This window comes from Fistularia commersonii, chromosome 25, assembly GCF_037954325.1.
Source record: "Fistularia commersonii isolate RoL2024-O1a breed Wild chromosome 25, RoL_Fcom_v1.0, whole genome shotgun sequence".
Taxonomy (NCBI): Eukaryota; Metazoa; Chordata; class Actinopteri; order Syngnathiformes; family Fistulariidae; genus Fistularia; species Fistularia commersonii.
Window position 1 is genome coordinate 13520193 of NC_141308.1, and position 22513 is coordinate 13542705.

General features: G+C 50.4%; 1 protein-coding gene across 5 annotated transcripts in view; it reads right to left on the minus strand.

Moving 5' to 3' along the window:
• The window catches only part of astn1 (astrotactin 1), a 216182-nt gene that overhangs the window by 175022 nt on the left and 18647 nt on the right, over positions 1-22513 (minus strand). For all 5 annotated transcript variants that reach the window (XM_086172000.1, XM_086171999.1, XM_086172003.1 and 2 more), the window contains exon 2: positions 5955-6136. In XM_086172000.1, coding sequence (XP_086028126.1) covers positions 5955-6136 — 182 coding nt within the window. The remainder of the gene's footprint in view (positions 1-5954; positions 6137-22513) is intronic.

The window sequence follows — 22513 nt, forward strand, 5'->3', positions numbered from 1 at the left end:
CACACACACACACACACACACACACACACACACACACTGGATTTGATGAGTGGGGGGTTTCTGACGTCGGTCCCTCGGCGAGATACAGCAAAGTCAAACCAGACAAATTCACCCGGAACAACAACGTGTGTGTGTGTGTGTGTGTGTGTACATGTGTGTGTGGACAAACACACACACACACACACACACACACACACACACACACACACACACACACACACACACATACACACGCACACACACTCTCTCACACACACACAGAGTAACGAACAGCGATAAGGGGAACAATGACAGAAGATATGGACGTTAATCAGACTTGCATGTTGCCGGGGTTTGGACGCCGCCCCGGACGCCGCCGAGGGAAACATGGCCGCCGTCGGCGTGCGGGTTCACAATGCCGGGGCAGAAATAATAATTGGGCGCTGAGAGGAGGGTGTTTGTTTGGGCGGCGGTGAAGGACGCCGGAGGATGACACGCCGGTCAAAGGGGGGGGTGATTAATCCCTGAAGAGGCGCCACTTTGAAAGTGACTGATTGGTGGAGGAGCGGCCACTTTTCATGTGACAGCTGTCAATCAAAAGTGACGTGCGACCAGCTGGCGGCTACTTTCGAACCTCATTTTACTTTTTTTAAACTCATTTTACCCAAAGGGGGGGAAATGCTACCGCCTGGACACTAAGTGGCGCCGGACGCATTCCATGAGGATGGTGGCACACGGGCGGTATCAAGGGGCGTCACTGTGGGAGTCCAGGACCAAGATGGGGATGGAAGGGACTAGGACAGAACTAGGATGGAGATGGAAGGGACTAGGATAGAACTAGGATGGAGATGGAAGGGACTAGGACAGAACTAGGATGGAGATGGAAGGGACTAGGATGGAGATGGAAGGGACTAGGACAGAACTAGGGTGGAGATGGAAGGGACTAGGACAGGACTAGGATGGAGATGGAAGGGACTAGGACAGGACTAGGATGGAGATGGGAGGGACTAGGACAGGACTAGGATGGAGATGGAAGGGACAAGGACAGGACTAGGATGGGCCTCATAGGGCCTCATAGTGGATGGGATGGGACTGGAATGGGGATCGAATGGAACTCTGATGGGAATTGAATGGGTCTGGGACAGAACCAGGTTGGACCGAGGATGGGACGGTGATAGGAAAGGATGAGACTGGGGGTACATAGGATGTGACACGTACTGGACTAGGATGGGACTACAACAGGACAGGGTTTGGAGTAGGATGAGTCTAGAAGAAGATAGGGTGGGACTGAGACAGAACTAGGATGGGGATGGAATGGGACTACAACAAGACTGGGATGAGTCTGGGAGTGGATGAGACCGCATGGAATGGGACTAAGTTGGGACTATGATCAGACTGGGAATTGATAGGATGGGACCAGCACAGAACAAGGATGGTGATGGAATGGGACTATGATGGAAGTAGGACGGCTCTTGTGGCTTGGATGGGACTGAAATAGGGATGGATTGGGACATGGATGGGGAATGGGACTAGATGGGTTAGGCCTACAATGGGACTGTGATTGGACTGGGTTGGGACTACAATGTGCCTGGGAGTGGATGGGATGGGACTGGGACAAGATAGGGAATGGGCTAAAATGGGACCAGGACGGGACTACAACAGGTCTGGGACAGGATGGGGATGGAATGGGGCTCGGTTGGGACTGTAACAGGATTGGGATTGAAGTGAAGGGAACTGGGATGGGACTAGGACAGGGTCTGGGGGTGGATGGGATGGGACTGGAATGGGACCTGAATGGGGGATGGGACTGGATTTGATGGGCCGAGGACTAAATGGGATGGGCCTAAGATAGGTGGGGGATGGAATGGAACTCTGATGTGATTGTGATAGGACCAGGATGAGACTAGGATGGAACGAGGACAGGGATGGAATGGGACTAGGATGGGAACAGGATAGAGCCAGACTTGCATCTCTGCTGGACCTCATTTCCTTAAGACGATGTTCCAGGACGAAAGCATACTTCTGGTTCCCCTCTGGTACCTCAGAGTACACCAGAGACATTTGGGAGCAGCTCCTGCAGGAGAAGTACCCAGGTAGTCTCTAGAGTGTTTATTCCAACTCCCACCAAGCATTTGAAGCCGTCACAGAGGATATCTTGGACCAGGATGATGCAGGGGGGCCGTCCGCAAATGGCGACCCCCCTCCCCAACGTCACTCAGCGAGTAGCGATCATTGGCGGCAGCTTAGAATCAAATCAAGCAAAGCGACAAAAATGCCATTCCAGGCCATCCGGCATGCATTAGCCACCCGCTCAGCGAGGGGGGGGGTTAAAGGGCGATGGAGTTGGGGGGGCTGGTTAATGTCAGGCGGCGCTTGGAATCCAGAGCGAGGACTAAGTGGTCTTTATCCTCTAATAGAACCAATAAAATAGAACCAGGCCAGAACCCGCGGCCCCGTAATCCACTTACTAACGGATGGGGATGATGTTCTAATGGCCCCGGCGCTCCTCTGGGAGCTGGAGGGGGGGCAGGAAGGGGGTGGGCGGGGCAGTACTCGGTCACTGAAGCCCCCCGGGGCGGGGCAGCAGAGGAGAAGCTAAAATATGGGCGGCACCCTGGATTCTACCAGGACAAACGGGGGTAGCATCCAGGAAAGGGGAGCGAGGTAAGGGTAAGGGGGGAGGAGGTGCTTCCCCCATTTCCTGCAGCTCTTGCAGTATCTCCTCACGGGCCAGCTGACGCTCTATCCATCATTATGGGATGGAGGCGGAAACATAAAGATTGAACTATTTAAATTAAGATTGAGCAGTTAGCAACACACCGAGTCATATATCATCTCCAGGATGCCCCACCAGAGTGTGATCTTCTACGCCGCCACTCCCGCTCCAGCTGAACTGGATCCTCTTTACCGCCGTTCCAAAAACAAACAAAACAAAAAAAAAATAGGAGGATTTTACGCTAAATTGAGAGCACAGGGGTGGAGGGGTCAAAGATGGCGGATGCTCAGATCGGCGGCGCCGGTCCAGGGTCATGACGAGCCTCCCTTGACAACAGGCCCCTTAGGATTACCGGTAATGGAATGACTTGCGATGTGGTGGCTTGGCTGAGTGTGTGTGTGTGTGTGTGTGTGTGTGTGTTGGGGGGGGTTCAGGAAGCTGTTAAGTGAGATGTCAGCGGCGGTGGCGGCGGCTGGAAAATTACATTTGTAGCGACACAGTCGCACCGCTTCCCCCGTGTTTCTCAGCCCGCTGGGGATTCAATTGTGGTGTCGTCTTCGGGGGGGGAGTTGCGGTTGGGGGGGTCTGCGGAGTGTTGGGTGGGTGGGGGGGGCAGAGCATACGGCGTTTAGAGGACACACACTGAAGGAACGGCGACCTTTGCTGCTAAGAGTCCCACTCACACATCCCTTCAGTGGATGCAAAGGAGGCTGAAAGTGGCCACTTGCCGGGAGGGAGGGAGGGAGGCTGCAGTACCGCCACCGGCCACTAGAGGGTGCCGGCGCTTACATTACATCTTGTTACCCCCCTTCAAGCATCCTAGTATTTGTACGCAGCGTTTGCAGTACTTGGTTCCGGGTAAGACGATGGCCAACAGGAGAGTACAAGTCCTGCGCCGATCTACTTCTGGAGTGTATTTCAACAGCTGAAGAAGGTACTTGTACTTCAGGTGGGTTAATAGTACTCAGGTGAACTCCTCCTCTTCCTCTTCTGCAGGAGCCCTTCCTCACAAAGTGTTTTTTTTTTTTTTTTTACTCTCCTCCAATACTACCTCCAGGCGCAGGGAGTACTAGCTCCAGTACTGCACGCATCGCAGGATTACTCCTGCAGGAGTTAAAATACTGCATAAAGTAGTTTTACTGTGAATCAGGTGACCTGTCAATCACCTGGAGAACAGGTGAGGGAGGGGCCGAGCTCAGGTGAGCTACTTTATAATAAAAATAATAATATTCATAGTATTAATAATAAATAAATCCAAAGAGGGGAGTGGATTCTGATCTTCAGCCCGCAAAAGCCTTAATCCACACACACACACACACACACACACACACACACACACACACACACACACACACACACACACACACACACACACACACACACACACACACACACACACACACACACACACACACACACACACACACAGCTGCTGCATCCCAGAGGAATTCAGTAAAGGATCAATATGAAAATAAAGAAAGGATAAATGTTCTTATTTAAATATAGCATTTCAATTAAAGCCGTCCCTCAATACACGGTTTAAATATATAAATGATTATAAAACTATTTTCATGATTCCCTTTTTTCTCCTGCACATATAAGCCTTTATTTATTTTATTTCATTTTGTGTTTATTCATGATTCCGTGCCGGTTCTCGTCTCTCTGGGATTTTCTAATTTTAGAAAATCTAATTTTCTAATTTGAACCAAAGTTTTGGGGGTTTGAGGAAAAACTTATAAGCCTGATGATAATAATAATAATAATAATAATAAAAGCGGTTGTTGTGTGACGGGAGGAAGAGGTGTATTAGGATTACTATTGTTTTATTATTGCTATTATTATTATCACCTATTACTATTTTGTTTTAATTATTATTGATATAACTTTTGTTATTACTTATATTAGTAGTAGTAGAAGTGGTATTGTAGTAGTATCATTACTACATTATTAGCATAACTATTATTTTATATGATAATATAAAATTGATTATTTGACGAAAATATAATTGTAATTCATTCGTCATGATTATAATTTCTATTACTTATCATTTTTACAACTTTTACAATATAATACTACTAATATTTTACAATTTTTCAATTATTATTAGTAGATGCAATCCTAGTGATAGTAGTATCACACTATTAGTGATGGAAATTATTATTATGCCAATTTTATATTATGGAAATTATCACTATTATTCTGGATATTATTATTATTATTATCATGGCAATAATAATAATAATTATTATTATTGTTATTATTGGGGTTATCAATAATATTATTATCATTGAATTATGGAAATTACTATTATTGTTGTTGTCGTTGTTATATGGACATTATCCTTGTTATGAAAATGATGGCAATTACTATTATTGATATGTGAAATTATTATAATGTGCATTTATTGCATCTTTCTGATCAGACGTTTTCCTTCTATTGATCCGCACATAATCGATCGCCGGCCTCCGATGGCTTCCCGACGGCTCCTCCAGGTGGCGCCGCCGCCCGTTCCCGGGGTTTGGCTCCCGTCCGCCGGCGGCGACGGACATGGGATTTATAGGTCGCGACCTCCAGCAGGGCGTGGGGGGGGGGTGGGGGCAACGGTGTCGCCACGGCAACACGGCTCCCATCTGTCGCGGCGGTCTGCTAGTCACCGCATGCCGACCGACACCCAACCTGCTAGTCTGGAATATTTGCAAAAACCTGCCGGAGTTTGGAGGATTACTGCAAATACCAAGTATGGCTGCTAGCATCGTAATTATAACAACTCACACACACACACACACACACACACACACACTCGGACCGACTGACCACTTGTGTTTTCCGGGGGCGTCTGCAAACACATGCTATCCATCACACCGGCGTGTAGGAAGAAGGGTAGTGTGTGTGTGTGTGTGTGTGTGTGTGTGTGTGTGTATGGGGGGGGGCAGGAGGCGGGGCTTATCTGGGATCTAGTAAATACACATTTCCTTCCGAGGATTCATTTCCGCCGGTGCAGATAAGACGTCACACACACACACACACACACACACACAGCGAGCAGGATTTCACGCCGTTTCCCCGACAGCATCGAGGCGGGTCGAATCATCGTCACGGCAACCCGAACCTCGAACCCGAACGGGCCTTTTTTTTTGGAAGGCGCGGCTTCCCGAAAGGCCGAGGCTTTTTTCAGCTTTCCCGCCTCCGACCCCGGGGTCACGGCCCGCGGCGAGGAGGTCGGAGCGGCGAGGAGGTCGGAGCGGCGAGGAGGTCCTACCATGACGGAGATGTGCAGGATGCGGAGCTCCTCCTTGGCCGAGCCGCCGGCCGGGTCGTCGGTGGGCTCGGGGGGGTTCGGGCTGCCGTCCTGGTGGTGGATGTGGAAGAGGAGGGTGCCGTTCTCCAGCCACTGTTGCCTCCAGCGCACCAGCGGGATGTCCTCCGAGTTCCCCGAGATCTCTGAGGGCCGCAAGCAGACGCCAACGGGTCAGGACAACCGGCTGTTAGCCGCGCGGATCGTCGCCGTGTCGCCATGGCAACAGGAGAACGGGACATCGTTACGGTGGGCTAGCGGTTCTGGAGCGGGATGTGGCTAATGACTGGGCTATTGTGGCTCAAGGGCAGCGGGAGGATGCTATGCACTGTACCCACACACACACACATACACACACACACACACACACACACACACACACATATACACACACACACACACACACACACACACACACACACACACACACACACACACGAGTAAACATTAGCTTTCCGGAAGCAGCTCGGAGGAGGGAACGTGGCTCAGCTCCCTCCCAACGCTGGTCGGAAAATTATTAGTGATGTATGCCAACACACACACACACACACACACACACACACACACACACACACACACACACACACACAGAGACGGATGAAAACATTATGCACGACAAAGCTTTATGGGTGATTTTGTGTTATGTAAGTGTGAAGACCAGCAAAGACACAGTCGGCTCATAAGTCGGTGTGTGTGTGTGTGTGTGTGTGTGTGTGTGTGTGTGTGTGTGTGTGTGTGTGTGTGTGTGTCAGAGGAAGCAGCTGGCCCTCCGTTGCTTCAGGAAGTGTAAACCATTTATTTTAACCAGGAGGCCCGGACAGGAATCATCGCCTCCATTTGGTTATTTTAATTCTGTTGCTGTTTGTTTTTTTTTCAAAACAAAACAAAGTTAAATAAAATGAATTCAATGTAATTCAATTACAATTACATAAAATATTTTTCCTGATTTTTCTTTTTTAATTTCTTGCTTTTTTTTTTTTTTTTTTTTTTTAAGTTTCTAGTTCATTCCTGGGATCCTTTTGAGACCCAGTCAAGCATAAGGGACGCTATTACATTGTAATAAGCCTCATTACATTATAACACGCTTATTACATAGTAATAACTGTATCATATACGTAATGTGAACTTCTTGGAGAAGACAACCAGGAGCTTCTGAGATGTTTACGAGCGAGGTTCTGCAGATGGAGGAAGGAGCTGAGAAAAAAAAAAAAAGATGGCGTGCCGCACGCCGTACACACTCCGCCGCTCCGCCTGGCGTCCATCAGAAAGACCATTACGCTGATTAGAGCTGAAGGGCAGGAGAACCGTCAGCGGAGTGGATTAGAACCCGTCCACCGATGGAGAACACACAGACACACACACACACACACACACACACACACACACACACACACACACACACACTGTAGACTACATACTAACGATGAGCCCCAGAGGACAAGACCACCACCTTCTCCATGTAGAACTCCAGGAGGACGGGGGGGGGGGGGGGGAGTGTGTGTGGCAACTTGAAAACACACACACACACACACACACACACACACACACACACACACACACACACACACACACCCCAGAGGCAGGATGGAATCACTCATCTTAATTGGAGAGTCGGGACTGGATGGTGTGTTTGTGTGTGTGTGTGTGTGTGTGTGTGTGTGTGTGTGTGTGTGTGTGTGTGTGTGTGTGTGTGTGTCGCAATCAAATCCCTGACGATGGATCAATCGACCCGATCGGATCGACGCAACAGTAAGCGGGATCGATCACGGGTGGCACATCATCGTCTGATCTCAGGAGCCAATCACAGCTGGCGAGAGGCGGGGCTTAACCTGGAGGGGTCAGCTGTCAATCACACGTCCAACGTTCATCTTCTCATTCACACCCGTGGTCTTCAATCAACCAAAGAGAACATGGAGAACCCAATGAGGAACATGGAGAACCTGGAGGACCAGGCAGGAGAACCTGGAGAACCCAGGCGACGAACCTGGAGAACCCAGGAGGAGAACCTGGAGAACCCAGGCAGGAGAACCTGGAGAACCCAGGCAGGAGAACCTGGAGGACCAGGCAGGAGAACCTGGAGAACCAGGCGGAGAACCTGGAGAACTCAGGCAGGAGAACCTGGAGGACCAGGCGGAGAACCTGGAGGACCAGGCGGAGAACCTGGAGAACCCAGGCGGAGAACCTGGAGAACCCAGGCAGGAGAACCTGGAGAACCAGGCAGGAGAACCTGGAGGACCAGGCGGAGAACCTGGAGAACCCAGGCGGAGAACCTGGAGAACCCAGGCAGGAGAACCTGGAGAACCAGGCAGGAGAACCTGGAGGACCAGGCGGAGAACCTGGAGAACCCAGGCAGGAGAACCTGGAGGACCAGGCAGGAGAACCTGGAGAACCAGGCAGGAGAACCTGGAGGACCAGGTGGAGAACCTGGAGAACCCAGGCAGGAGAACCTGGAGAACCAGGCAGGAGAACCTGGAGGACCAGGCGGAGAACCTGGAGAACCCAGGCAGGAGAACCTGGAGGACCAGGCAGGAGAACCTGGAGAACCAGGCAGGAGAACCTGGAGGACCAGGTGGAGAACCTGGAGAACCCAGGCAGGAGAACCTGGAGGACCAGGCAGGAGAACCTGGAGGACCAGGCAGGAGAACCTGGAGAACCTGGCAGGAGAACCTGGAGAACCAGGCAGGAGAACCTGGAGAACCAGGCAGGAGAAGCGAGGAAGAAGAAGCTCCAGTTTTCAGGTTTAGATACAAGAATTCAAAATTCATCATTCCATTTAAATTATTCATGTGTGGCTATTTATTTAATTGATATTAATTTATTTAAATACATTTAATTCACATTTATTTATTTATTGAATTCCTCTATAATTTCTGCATTTATCTTTAGTTTGTTTTGTTTATATATTCATTTATTTATGTATTTAACATGAATTCAATCATTCATTTAGACACATCTTTATAATAACAATTTATAATATATTCATATGACTTATTTAATACAACTTACTCTGTACTTTATTTTCTTTTATTTATGTATTTATGATCAGCAAAGGAAAAAAAATACACGAGTAATTCCAGATCGGGATATTTAAAGTCAAATCAAATCAACACAACATAAATAAAGGAAATAAAATAAACAGCGGTTCTTCCGGGCCTCACACCTCCGTAGAACCATATTGCCATTTCCATAGAAACGCAGCTTTAAGGGATCCGAACAACCCGAACGGGGTGAGACGGGTAATAACAATGTAATAAGAGCCGGTCGACTCGGAGAGACGTCTGGGGCGGATATGAGATGATCGGAGATACGGAGAACCTGCCGGAATGAAAAGTTAAATACGCTGAATATTAAGGACAGAGATGCCGCCGCCGATTGTCCACAATCTGGAGGCGGGATCCAGTTCCACGTCGCCCCGGTTGAGCCTCGGTAGCCTTCCTGCCGTAAGCTAGCCCAACAACGAAGCGCAACCTTAGCCGGACGCTAGCCGCCGACTTTGGCGCCACTTCCGAGGTCTTCTAGAACAGTGGTTCTCAACCACAGGGCCGCGGCCCAAACTCGGGCCACCTTGTGGATCGCAAAAAAAAATCTGTTTTGTCCGTGTGGGCCGCGAGGCTGCGGGACGCAATAACAACTCCCGACCATGTAGCGGCGCTAACGCATCGGTCAGTTGTTACTTTAACCAGCTCTATAAATAAGGAGACGCTCGGCTAGCTGGAAACAAACAAGATGGAGAAATATTTAAAACGAAAAAATGAAGAGGACCCCCCGCCAAAAAGGAAATTTTTGCGCCAGTACTATCCGATCATTAAGTACGGCTTCGTAAAAGGAGGTAGCGTGTGTGTTAACGCTGGCTAACGAAACACTTAAAACGTCAAAACTACAGCGCCACCTAAAGGCCAAGCATCCGACGCTTGTTGGAAAGACGGTGGAAATTTTTCAAGAGAAAAGAAGATGCAGAAAAGATGGATCGTGTCGCTGACTGGCAACTCTAAAAGTGCACTGAAAGCTAGCTAGCTCGTAAACTGTAAGCGGATTTAGTTTATTGAATTGAATACAAACCAAGAGTGAGATGATTATAAACCTATACAGTGTGTATATATTAAAATTATATTTAATGGGCCCTGGGCCACTCTGTACTGAAAAAAATGGGCCTCAGGGTCAGAGAGGTTAAGAACTCCTGGTCTAGGGTGTCCAGAGGGGATCCAACCTTGTACACTTTTGGGGTTTTTGGTTTTTTTTGGGTCAGCCCATGTCAGGCAGAAACAAGCCGGCCTCTGATTGGCCGGGGAATGTCGTCACTGCGCTTGGAAACGGGAATCAAATCCGCCATTTTCAAAAAAAAAAAAAAAAAAATCTGCAAGAGAGCTAAGTGCTAGCATACTGCTCACAGCTGAAGCGCGTACTTCAGCTCTGTGTACAAAAAGTACTATCAAAATCCATTGAAGGCGGTCAAATAGGACAAATAAAAAAATACACAGCCGGTATGAGACATGGGAGACCGATGTACTACTGCATGGTAGTACTACACATGAGTACTGCGTTATCATCAGAGGTAATACGAGTCAAAGTACACGGCGCAGGAGTTCGGTTAGCGACATTATCATCCCATCATGCAGACGCTGACATTTGGGTGCTGGATAATGCTGCTTTGCTAATGCTAGTTGGCTATTGCTAGTAGTCTACTGCTGGTTGGCTAAAGCTTCTTTAAAAGGCAAGAGCTGATTTTAGCGTCATCCTCGTTCTAACGGCGCCGCGGCGATGCTACCCTCACAGCTTAACAGCAAGTCCGTTAGATGTCTTCACGGCTGATATTTGGACTTTGTTGCCGTGGCGATGCTGTATGAACCCCCCCCCCCCCCGCCGCCCAGATCCCTCATCCTCTGCGCCTGCCGGTAGCGTTACGCTACGCTCGGTTCCGCTCCGGCTGTGAGCGCTGCGCCGCTGGCGTCGTTATTGATTTCCCGCGGCGGCGAAGCACAGAAGTGCCGGAAACAGACTTCAAGAACCGGGGGCCGGAGGTCGTCCTCGTCCCCCCCCCTTGGTTCTCGCTAAGCGTTCCTCTTCATGTCTTATCCAGAACGTCAATACGTGGGCATGTCGGCTGTGAGATTCCCCCCCCATCCCCTCCCCGCGCTCTGCTAGCGCAGGCGGGGTTTCAAAGAGCGCCTTCTTATCCATGACCTTTCCCAGAACGTCAACATGCTGGTCACCATGCATGTCGTCGTAGAGGTGGCGGGGAGGGGGGGGGGCTCGCTAGTAGTAGTACGACCCGATGTACCAGCCTCTTACGGAGCGTCAGTGTCTGATGTGAGATGAACACGCCGTGACTGTGAGCCTCCTCCCTTATCGGACCGGGTTCCAGATGGTCAGCAGAAGCTACAAGGATCTCCATGAACCACCAACAGCAGTAATAAGCAGCAGGAGTCGTCGCTAGCAATGCGGCTAAAACTACAAGAGCAGCAGGGGCGGGATTAGCCAAGGCGCCAACCATGGTGGGTAGCTTGGGCGACTAGCCAGTGGAGGGGGGCGGGGGAACCCCTGGAACCCCTGGAACCCCTGGAACCCCTGGAACCCCCGGAACGGTCCGCTGCATTTGCTTCCTGTTTAACGGCGGTGACAGGAAGCAGTACCGCCTCCTGCGCGGCGGCTAAAGGGTTTATTTCCCGAGGTCTGTTTGCTCAGTGGGAGTGGGGGGGTGTTGGGGGTGTTGGGGGGGCGACCATATGTCCACGCCGCTTGTGTTTGTAGTGGGATTTAACGGCAGCAGGGCAAGTTTGCGCTTTTAGCACGGGTGTGTTAGCGGCGCCGGGTGGGAAGGGGGCGGGGCTAGTGGGCCCCCGTGGTCATGTGACATCGCCGTCCTGTCTGACGCCCCCCCCCATCCACCCCAAAGGCTGGAAATATGATTTCCCGCTAGGCTACCTCCCCCCCCCTTCCACCGCCACCACCTCCCGCCGCCGCTTTTTAGCAACGCAACTTCCACTCCGACCTGAAATGAATGAAAATGACATTAAAAAAAGAAAGAATAAAAATCCGCAGGGGGGCGGAAAAGCCACCGAAGTCATTTACAGACGGAAGGAACCAACGTGTCCCACCCCGGGGGGGGGAAGGGAAGGGAAGGGGGGGCGTTTTAAGGTTCTTCATTTGAGCCTCGCCAATTTTCTACATGAATGAGAGAAAGGGAACAGAGCAATCAATCAACGTCCTGTCGCCGAGCGGGGCTAACAAGCTTCCTGCCGGGGAGGGGGGGTAAGAAGGGGGGGTAAGAAGGGGGGGTAAGAAGGGGGGGGTTCCGCCGCCGACACACCCGGGGACGGCAATTTGCTGCTGCGCCAGAAGTTCTGGGATTTTTCATGTCGGATGATTGTACGAGGCCCCTCCCTTCACACTTCAAGGACAGCCGAGGTGCTTAGAAGCGCAGAGGTCGCCGTGGAAACCGTTAGCCCGACCGACCACGCCGCCGCAGGGAGTGGGCGGGGTTAAGGTGCAAGGGGAGGCGGAGCCTAACAAGGCCTGCGCGGGAGCGGAATCTGGACGCTCCACCTGCTCAAGGTCGGGCGTCAAGAACGTACGGATTCACCTCGCCGGTTCTAGAGCGGCGCCCGCCTGTCCTGATTGGACGACGGCGCCGGCTGTCCTGATTGGACGACGGCGCCTTTTGGGAAATTCAACTCTCGTGACGTAAAGAAAATAACTTCCACGGCGGGAAACATCTCTAATCCCACCCCTCCTCATCTCGCCATCATCCAGGGAAGTCCGAGTGCACGGTTACTTCTACCGGAGTTCTGGAAGTCAGAGGAGCGTCGTGCACAGCGGCGTGCACAGCGGCGTGCACAGCGGCGTGCACAGCGGCGTGCACACACGGGCTGTTTGCAGCACAAGCACTTCAAGTGCGGGTGGTAATTTAATCCGTGAGAATAAAAGGACCAAATGCCTTTCTCCGGCCGACCGTCGTGTGTGTGTGTGTGTGTGTGTGTGTGTGTGTGTGTGTGTGTGTGTGTGTGTGTGTGTGTGTGTGTGTGTGTGCGCACGTAATCCCCTCGGCTTTATCTCGCAAAAGTCGGAGATAAATTGATTTCTCCGGACAGGAAGGGGGGGATTAGCAAAAAAAAAAAGACTAAAAGATGATCTTTTAACTCGGCAGTGAGTACTATGAAGAGCGGTGGAAGTACTTCCTCCTCAGGAGGGGGATTTAATTCTTAAAATAAGAATAAAATAAAATACCTGATCTGATCGACGGCCTTGAATGATTGGAGAAAAATGAGAGAAAAAAAAAAAAAAAAAAAAATCGAAATGGTTTGCGCGGTGATGCTATTACACTGATTGTTGTTATTACGCGTGTAATAGTCATTTATTAACGTGTAATAACACATTGACACTTTTCTTTCCTCTTGCACGCAAACAATAAACCCGTCCGCCATTTTGACTTCCATCATGGCTGCTCATCTCACCACCCACGGCGGCTTACGGGATTTTTTTTTTAACACGCAAATCCGCATGGCGCTGATTTATTTTATTTCAATTTTTATATTCTTACAAAAGCCGACCCTCTCAGCGCAGTGTGTGTGTGTGTGTGTGTGTGTGTGTCGGGGGGATTATCCAAATCGCCACGCTCTTCTCATATGTCTGCATTGTGGTGCAAAACGCGCAGGCAGGCAGTTGGTACGTTCCATGGCGGGGGGGAGGTGAGCGATCCAAGCCTGTTTTTATTTCCCCAATCGGGGAACGAACCATTAAACTCCGTTGAAGGGGGGAAAAAAATGGACTGACCTGACTTTACTGTTTCTGCAGTCTCCGGGGTCAAAGGTCATTTCTAGCAGAATTTTGGAAGTACTTCTGAGTTTATCTACGTATTTTAAGGCGGAGCGTGTCTCCGCGGCGCCCGAGTGATGCAACGGCGTGCAACCTCAGGATCAAAGGGTTCGATCTCCGAGCGCCCCCCCCCCCCCCCCTCACCTGGGTCAGGTGACCCGCGGGGGGGGGGGGCACCCGGGACCCGCATCAAAAAAGTCGAGCGGAAGCCGCCGTCGCCGCGGAAACAGGGAGAAAAAGTTTCACCCGGAGCCGAAAAGTTGGAAGGACTCGCAATACAGCGCTTCCTGTTCCCGTCACGTTTCCATGACGACCACAGAGGGTCAAAACAGGAAAGGGAGGCCAAGCCCACCGCCGCGGAAAACACCGGATCTGTGGTTACTTAGCAACATAAACCCCGCCCTGATATCATATCTGATGATGTCATCATATCTGATGATGTCATCAGAACCATAACAGCGGGCGGTTCGGGGGCGGGAACGAGGAGGGTTGGGGTCATGTGATCACATGGTGGGGGGTCAGGGGTCGAACCACCCAGCTGTGTGACGGTCGTCACACACACACACACACACACACACACACACACACACACACACACACACACACACACACACACACACACACACACACACACACACACCAGGAGAGGATCCCTCACTGTTATGCCTTGAGGCCTCTGTGAGTGTGTGTGCTTCTTAGTGTCAATGTGTGTGTGTGTCTGTTTGCTGTGTGTGTGCGCGTTTCTGTGATTGTGTGTGTGTGTGTGTGTGTGTGATTGCATGTGCGTATGTGTGTGTTTGCATGTCTGTGCGCGTGTGTTTGGGTACATGCATTCGTGCGCATGTGTATGTTTGGGTGTGTGTTTAGGTATGGTTGTATGCGTGCGTGCATGTGTGTGTGTGTGCATATGCATGTGTGTGCTTCTTAGTGTGTGTGTCAGTTTTCTGTGTGTGTGCGCATTTCTGTGATTGTGTGTGTGTGTGTGATTGCATGCGTGTATATGCATATCTGTGCGCGCGTGTTTGGGTACATGCATGGGTGCATATGTGTGTGTGTGTGTGTATGTATGTTTGTGTGCAAGTGTGGGCGTGTGTGTGTATGTGTTTGTATGCATATGCATGGGTGTGCACATGTATGTGTATGTGTGTGTGTGAGCCAATAACAGACTGGTGTGTAGAAGCTGCAGGTGGACCAAACCCATCCAGTCAATAACAGCTTCGGACCGTTCCATTCTCCCCGCCTGGCGGGGGGGGACGGGGGAAAAATATAAAAGTTGGTTTGTTCCGAGGCTGTGCAGAGATGGAGGGATCCGTGTTATTACCATCAATAATGCAGTAAGTGGCCTGGTCTGATAAGACCTGTTACATATCACACACACACACACACACACACACACACACACACACACACACACACAGGTCCTGTCAGGAAGACGGAGTCGGCGTCACATCAAACGCCCCCCCGCCCTTCTCATCTCAGCATCTGGAGCAAATTGAAGGTGATTTTCAATAACTGCTCCTACGAGCGGGAGCGGGCGGATCAAAGCTGCTCCGCCCCAACGCCGCCGCCGCCGCCGCCACCGCTTCAAGCAGGCCGACCGGCGTGCACGTGCACAGGACGCCTGCACGTGCACGCCGGTGAAATTGAAATCCCCTGACAGGGGGGAGGAAAAAAAAAAACAAGAAAAAAAAACAAGCTTTTTTGCATTTATATCTCAGGAAAATATGGTGTGTATGTGTGTGTGTGTGTGTGTTTGTGTGTGTGTGTGTGTGTGTGTGTGTGTGTGCACCACAGCAGACGGAGGACATCACATACCTATCAAATAGAAATGCAAGCGTTCACTCCACGACCAGGTGTGGAGGAGGAACCCTGGGGTTGAGGAGGAACGTCCTAAACATTCACCTGCTCAGTCACACGTCTGGACAACGCAGGGTCTCCATGAACCTCCTGCATGTCTGGAGGAACCTGGAGAACCCTGAGGAACCCCACGCAGGGAGAACATGGAGACCAGGGAGCTTCTCAGTGGGAGGAGGAGCTAACTGCTGCTCCGCCGTGCAGCTTCATAACATACAGGTATTCCATAATATATGATATGATTATATATATATGCATGTATCAGAATGTGATGAATACATTATTAGATAATAATAAATGTATTATTTATAAAAAGAAAAGGCAGATATCTGCGTTCTCCTCCTCTGAAGGAACACTCATGGAGAAACATCTAATCTCCTGCTTTATTTTCCTTTTCTTGATTAAACCTCCTCTAAGACAGGATTTTTATTGCACTTGGGTTAAGAATAATAAGGAGAGTCACACACACACACACACACACACACACACACACACACACACACACACACACACACACACACACACACACACACACACACACAGTCATTAGTGAAACAGCCCATCGCAGTATCATAATATCTTTTGTCCTTATTTACCCTCACTTGTTTTATTTTTTTAAATGTATCTCTTTATTGTTTTTTTCTTATTTCTGTGTATTTATTTGTATCATTTAATGTATTCAAAATTATTTCATTTATTTATTTATGGCCTCTAAATATTTTTTTCTTTAAACTAAAACTACTTTAAACTAAACTTTATTAAACACATTACAGTATCTTAACATCCGTTGTCCTTATTTACCCCCATTTTATTTCTTTTTATCATTTATGTATTTATAACATTTCATTAATTTGAAATTATTTCATGTATGTTTTACATACATGTTTACATGTTTACATGTTTTATGTTTATGTCATGGCTCTAAATATTTTTTCCTTAAAACGTATTTTTTTCTCTTTTTTTACCTCTCTTTTTGCATAAATGACTCAGGAAAAAAAAAAAAGGAAATAAAAGTTTCAAATGCCAGAGTCCCCTCTCTCACACACACACACACACACACTAACACACACAACCAAACACACACACACACACCTGGAAACCCATCTCTTAGTATCATTCCAGTAATAACCGCTGACTGCCACGACCTGTCCGCCATATTTAGTACCAAACAGTGCGGGAAGTAAAGGAAGCGCACACACACACACACACACACACACACACACACACACACACACACACACACACACACAGGCGCTGCACTTCTGTGTTTACAATGTGGAATAAAGGGATGATTCCAGCCGGTGCTTTTATTCTGAAAGGGTTTCTCTGCACTTCCTGTCAGACGTTATTATTTTGTAAACGCCGTTTGTTTGTATTTTGAAAACCGCCATTTTCCTCGCCGCCTCCCGGCGAGCTGCGACAGGAAGGAGCTCTACAAAATAAGAGCTCGACGAGGAAAGCCGGCGGCCCCTGAAGGCCTCGCGGCGCCAGCGGTGGCTAATTGAGAGGAGAGGGTGCAGCTAATTGAGGAGGGAAACTAATCCGAGCGGCGGCGGCGGCGGCGGCGCCACCTGGCGCGCCGCCACGCATCAGGTGGGCGAGTAAATCGCATGCAAAGCCGCGTCCCGTGACGAATCGCCGACGAGCCCCTGGGCTTCAGCACATTGTTCCAGATCAGGGGGTGTCGAACGTTCGGCCCGCGGGCCGGTACTGGCCCGCCAGGAGCTGCTCTCCGGCCCGTGGAATAAATCTACAATTTGAAATAATACATAAAATTTATGAACTGCTTTTAAATAAAAATGCAGTTCTTGTATTGTCTGCTAGCGCTGCGCTGTTTTAATGACTCACAACTTGCAGCAACGCAGCTGTAAATAGTATTTTTACTTCTTGTTAGAAATGTAGCTGCGCTGCCGTTTGGCCCCGACACCCTCATCGGCAAGATGTTGTCAAAAAAGAGAAAAATGAACGTGCCGTGCAGGGTTTTCCAAGAAAAATGGACCACTTCTTATTTGTTGGTGGAGGTTAATAAGAAACCTGTATGCTCGGTGTGGATGCAGGCGTGGAGAAAAATAAAACAAAATGCACGGAGAAGTGAGAAGACACAACTGAAGCACAGTGTTGTTGAAATTGCGCTTATTTTTCTTCAAGATTTATCATTTACCTGTTCTCCTTTACAATAAAACAAAGGAAAAATTAGTGTTACTTCGAGGTGATTATATTATTTTACTGGTCCGGCACCCTTGACATCAAATAAGGCCGTATGTGGCCCCCGAAACAAAATGAGTTTGACACCCCTGAACTGGACGCTCTTATTTAAATATAACCGCCGGCCTCCGCCGGGTTCTACTTCCTGTTTCTTTGACTTCCAGGTTAAAAAAAAAATCGACAGACCGGAGGAGCACTTCCTGTGGGGGCGGGGCTTTGCAAGGTTGGCACCGATGGGAAACACCCCTCCATCCGTGAATGGTACCTTCCAGGAGCCAAACCTCCTTTTTGTCCATCTGGTTCCTCCTGGACTCTGATTGGTCCGTACCACCATTTGGGCCGAGCCAATGGGAGGGCGGGGGTCGCAATGGTTGGGTCCAGTTAGCTCATGCTAGCTTAGAACAACACCTCCAACCCACCCCCGCCCCCTTTCCGCACTTGGTTCCACCCAATTCTGCTGAGAACCTCAGAATCCGCCATCTTTTCTACCTGTATTCGCTTTCCTCTCTCTTCCCTGATTGGCTGTTCAGGAGCCGTGCACGGAGGCTAAATGTGTGCGCCCGTCTGTGCGACCGCCATCCGGAACAATCCGCCGGACCCACAACGCCTTAATGGCGCGGGGAACCCATAACGGCTGGCTCGATGGCACCTGGCGCCGGGCGACGCCGGGAAATGGCGCCGTTCGGGGAACGCTTACGCCCTCGCCATCGGCCGTGACTGACGTGAAGCTAATACGTTAGCCGTAACGATAACACCCCCGCCCTCCCTAGTGACTGCCGGAGTCATTTCTAACACTGTGCAGCCCGAGTGTGTAAATCACCTCTCCTGTGTGTGTGTGTGTGTGTGTGTGTCATGCGCACGTCCTGTGATTTACCGGTGACACATCTCGACCCCGCCCACCGCCGCCGCCGCCGCCGCTAATACACTGATGGATAGCCCAGTTAGCATTACTCATACCTCAAAATTGAAACGGCGCCCTCCTCAGAACCCCCTCCGGTCATGTGACACCAATTCCAGGTGTTATGTTGCATGCACACACACACACACACACACACACACACACACACACACACACACACACACACACACACACACACACACAACTGATATGGACCTACTTGCTATTTGTTTTTCTGATAGCAGGGATCTTCTATAAGCCAGAACTTAAAAACAGGTCTCTGAGGTTTAAATGAGTTTTGTCACACACACACATACACACATGCAAACACACACACACACACACACACACACACACACACACACACACCTTTAATTGCAGGGCTTTACAAATGGAGTATTAAGTCAATTTGCTGTCTAAATGCACGGTGAACTGGATTTGAACGGATAAATCCAGCCCCTGCGCAGCGGTTAGCGCCGCCCGCTCAGCACGCAGCACCCTGCGCCCGCCCGCCCCCGCCGCTCCGCACGCCGCCGTCGGTTTTATTATGCAAATGTCACCGCCGCCATCACCGCCGCGCAGGTAGACGGATTCACAACTCGTAACCAATGATTACCTTAATCCGTCCGGCAAAACAAACTGCAGATGAGTTATGCAAATGCTACATCTGTTTCTGCCGGCGCCATTTCCCGCGCACTCCCCCCCCCCCCCCCCCGCCCCCCCCCCCCCCCCCCCCCTCCCCCCCCCCCCCCCCCCCCCCCCCCTCCAACCCGACCATCGCCGCCGCCCTGGAGAACGGGTCGGCGTGGTGCCAGTCCAGCACGTCCGGGGTCAGGGGTTAACAGTTTTTTTTTTTTTTTTTTTCGATGAGCGAAAAGCTCGCTAATGGCCGGCGCTAGCCCGAGGTGCAACTTAAAAACGTCAATACACAAATGGAAAGGGTCGGACGTCGAGCCGGTCCGTCTCCATAGCAACGGAGGTCACGGGAAAGGCCGGCGTTCCTTTACGGGCTACTTCCTGGTTGGGCTGCTGCGGTGCTAACGCCTGAGCTAACGCCTGGTTCTTAGCAGCGCTCGCTTTGACTAATGAAGAATACTGCAGCTGAATAATTAGCGGGGGGGGGGGGGGGGGGGGGGGGGGGGTCGTGTCAATCATTTATTTGCCGCCGTTTCAGGCGGGAAGAGAATTAATAATAAAAATAAACTAGCGGATCTGTTTCCTGGGCTAATTCTGGGCGATGGATGGGCTCTGACAGCGCTCCCCGGCGCCGCCGCCCTCCATGCTTAAAGACGGAAATGCTAATACACTTTTTTTTTTTTTTTTTTCGTGGGCGGGACGACGGGATTGGTCGGTTCCAGGCGCAGCCCCCCCCCCCAACCGAACCCCCCGACCCTGGAAACACCTGATCCAGGAGGGTATTTGATCATCAGTGATTTCCATCCATTTGCTAAAACTTGTAAATGATGCTGCGACAGAGAGAGGCGCCTGTGTGTGTGTGTGTGTGTGTGTGTGTGTGTGTGTGTGTGTGAGAGAATTCTAATGGGGTTCAGGGTTTGGGCAATGGGCAGCAGCGTGACCTCTGACCTCTGAGCAGGATGGATGTGATGGCAGATGGATGGGAAGACACCAACGTCCCCACCTTTCCTCCTCCCTTCCTTCCTTCCAACTTCCTCTTTCCTGGTTCTTCCTCCCTTTCTCCCCCTTCCTCTTTTCTTCCTCCTTCCTTCCTTCCTTCCATCGTTCCTTCTTTCTTTCTCTTTCTTTCTTTCTTTCTTTCCTCCTTCCTTCCCCCACCTTCTTCCTTCTCTTTACAACTTCTTCCTCCCACCCTCCTTTCCTCCTTCCTTCCTTCCTTCCTTCTTTCTCTTTCCAACTTTGTCCTCCTTTCCTTCCTCCTTCCCTCCTTCCTTCCTTCCTTCCTTCCTCCTCTTTACAACTTCTTCCTCCCACCCTCCTTTCCTCCTTCCTTCTCCTCCCTTTCCTCCTTCCTTCCTTCCTTCCTTCCTTCCAACTTCCTCTTTCCTCCTCCCTTTCCTTCTTCCCTTCTCCTCCTTCTTACTCCTCCTTCCTTCCTTCTCCTCCCTTCCCTCCATATTCCTTTTTCCTACTCCTTCCTCCCTTTCTTCCTCCCTCTCTTTCAGGACCTCCTTTGGCAAAACAAACCAAGGAGAACCATGGAAGCACCAAAGCCAGAGTCAATGTTCTTGTCCCTCCTTCACCCATCCAGAGCATCCAAACATCATAACCAACTAACTCACGGTGAGTTAAAAAACTAACCCGAGGTGCAAAAGTCCAAAAATACCTATCTTGTGACAGAGAACAACAAAGAACAATGAGGAGTTCGTTGGAGAACCTTCAGAGAACCCTCCTTCTCAATGTGCTGGGAGCGGAGAGGGAAGGTAGGAGAACGTCTGAGCGGAGAACCAGACCTCCTGGAGAACAAAGGTCAGGATAGTAAGAGGAGGACGGCCATGTTGACGGATGGGCCGGCGCCGTGGTGATTCCACCTCCGAGTTCATCTCTGACCTCGGTGTCACAGTTGAAGCATCAACTCAGAAGATTAACATCTGCACACACACACACACACACACACACACACACACACACACACACACACACCCGACCTTCACCTCCCTCCACCCACGGTCTGAAACACAGCGCTCGCTCCTTCAGACTCAAACATCACTGCAAGCATGATCGCGTGTGGAGCAACAACGTTAGCATGTGCTATATAACACTCATTCATTCATTCTTTGGAGTGCTGTGATTGGACAAGAGGCGGGTTCACCCTGGGTCGACCAATCAGAGGGCCTCATATAGAGACATACATCCATTCACCCTCTCATTCACACGTCAGAGAGGCGAGCTGACCAGCTGATTCGCTGATCCTCAGCAGGGACACAAACAAGTGATTCGAATACCGGATGAATCATGACTCACGAGTCAGTCCACCAACTGAATCAATTTGAACGGTTCGTCCGCGGCTCGAACGTCTAAGCCTACGTCTCTGCCTCGCCGCCGGTTTCCCAAACCCCTCCCCAACGCTCCGTCCATCCGTCCGATAATCTGGATTCCGCCCGGCGACAGGCCCCCGGTCGCCGCTCATCCCGCTGCATTAACGGGGGAAGCTAATCTTAATTAATGCTAATGCAAGTCAATGACGACCGCGAGGAGCAGCCGCTAATGCGCTTCGGCAATTAACCTAATATTTACTGGCGGTGACTCTCGGGGGGTTTGGGGTTGGGGGGGGGGGGGGTCTTATCACCCCCCCGCCCTCCTGCACCCCCCCTCTGAGACTGATAAACCCGCAGGCGGCTCATTAACGGGGGAAGCGGCGCTGAGATGTGACGCTAATGTGGTTTTGCACTGATATGAACCTCCAAACACGACTTTAGCATCCGGAGAACCTCGGGAACCCAGCGTTTATCATACAACCCGTGGTGGAACCCGGGGGGAACACGTTCCCTTCTTCACGCTACTCCAGAAGATACAGGTTTGACCTCTATTGGCGATCGGCAGGTCGGACTCTACTGGTTCGGCGCCACCAGGTTCTCCACGTTCTCCTGCATGGGTTCTATCTATGTTCTCCTGCCTGGGTTCCCCCTCCACGTTGTCCATGTTCCACCTCTTTCAGTCACATTGTCCACTGAAGACTGAAGGTTGGAAGTTCTCTGCATGACTGACGGCTGAACCGGATAAGCTCCGCCCCTCGCCCCCTCATCCACGGCCGTGATTGGCTCCAGGTGCCGCCAGT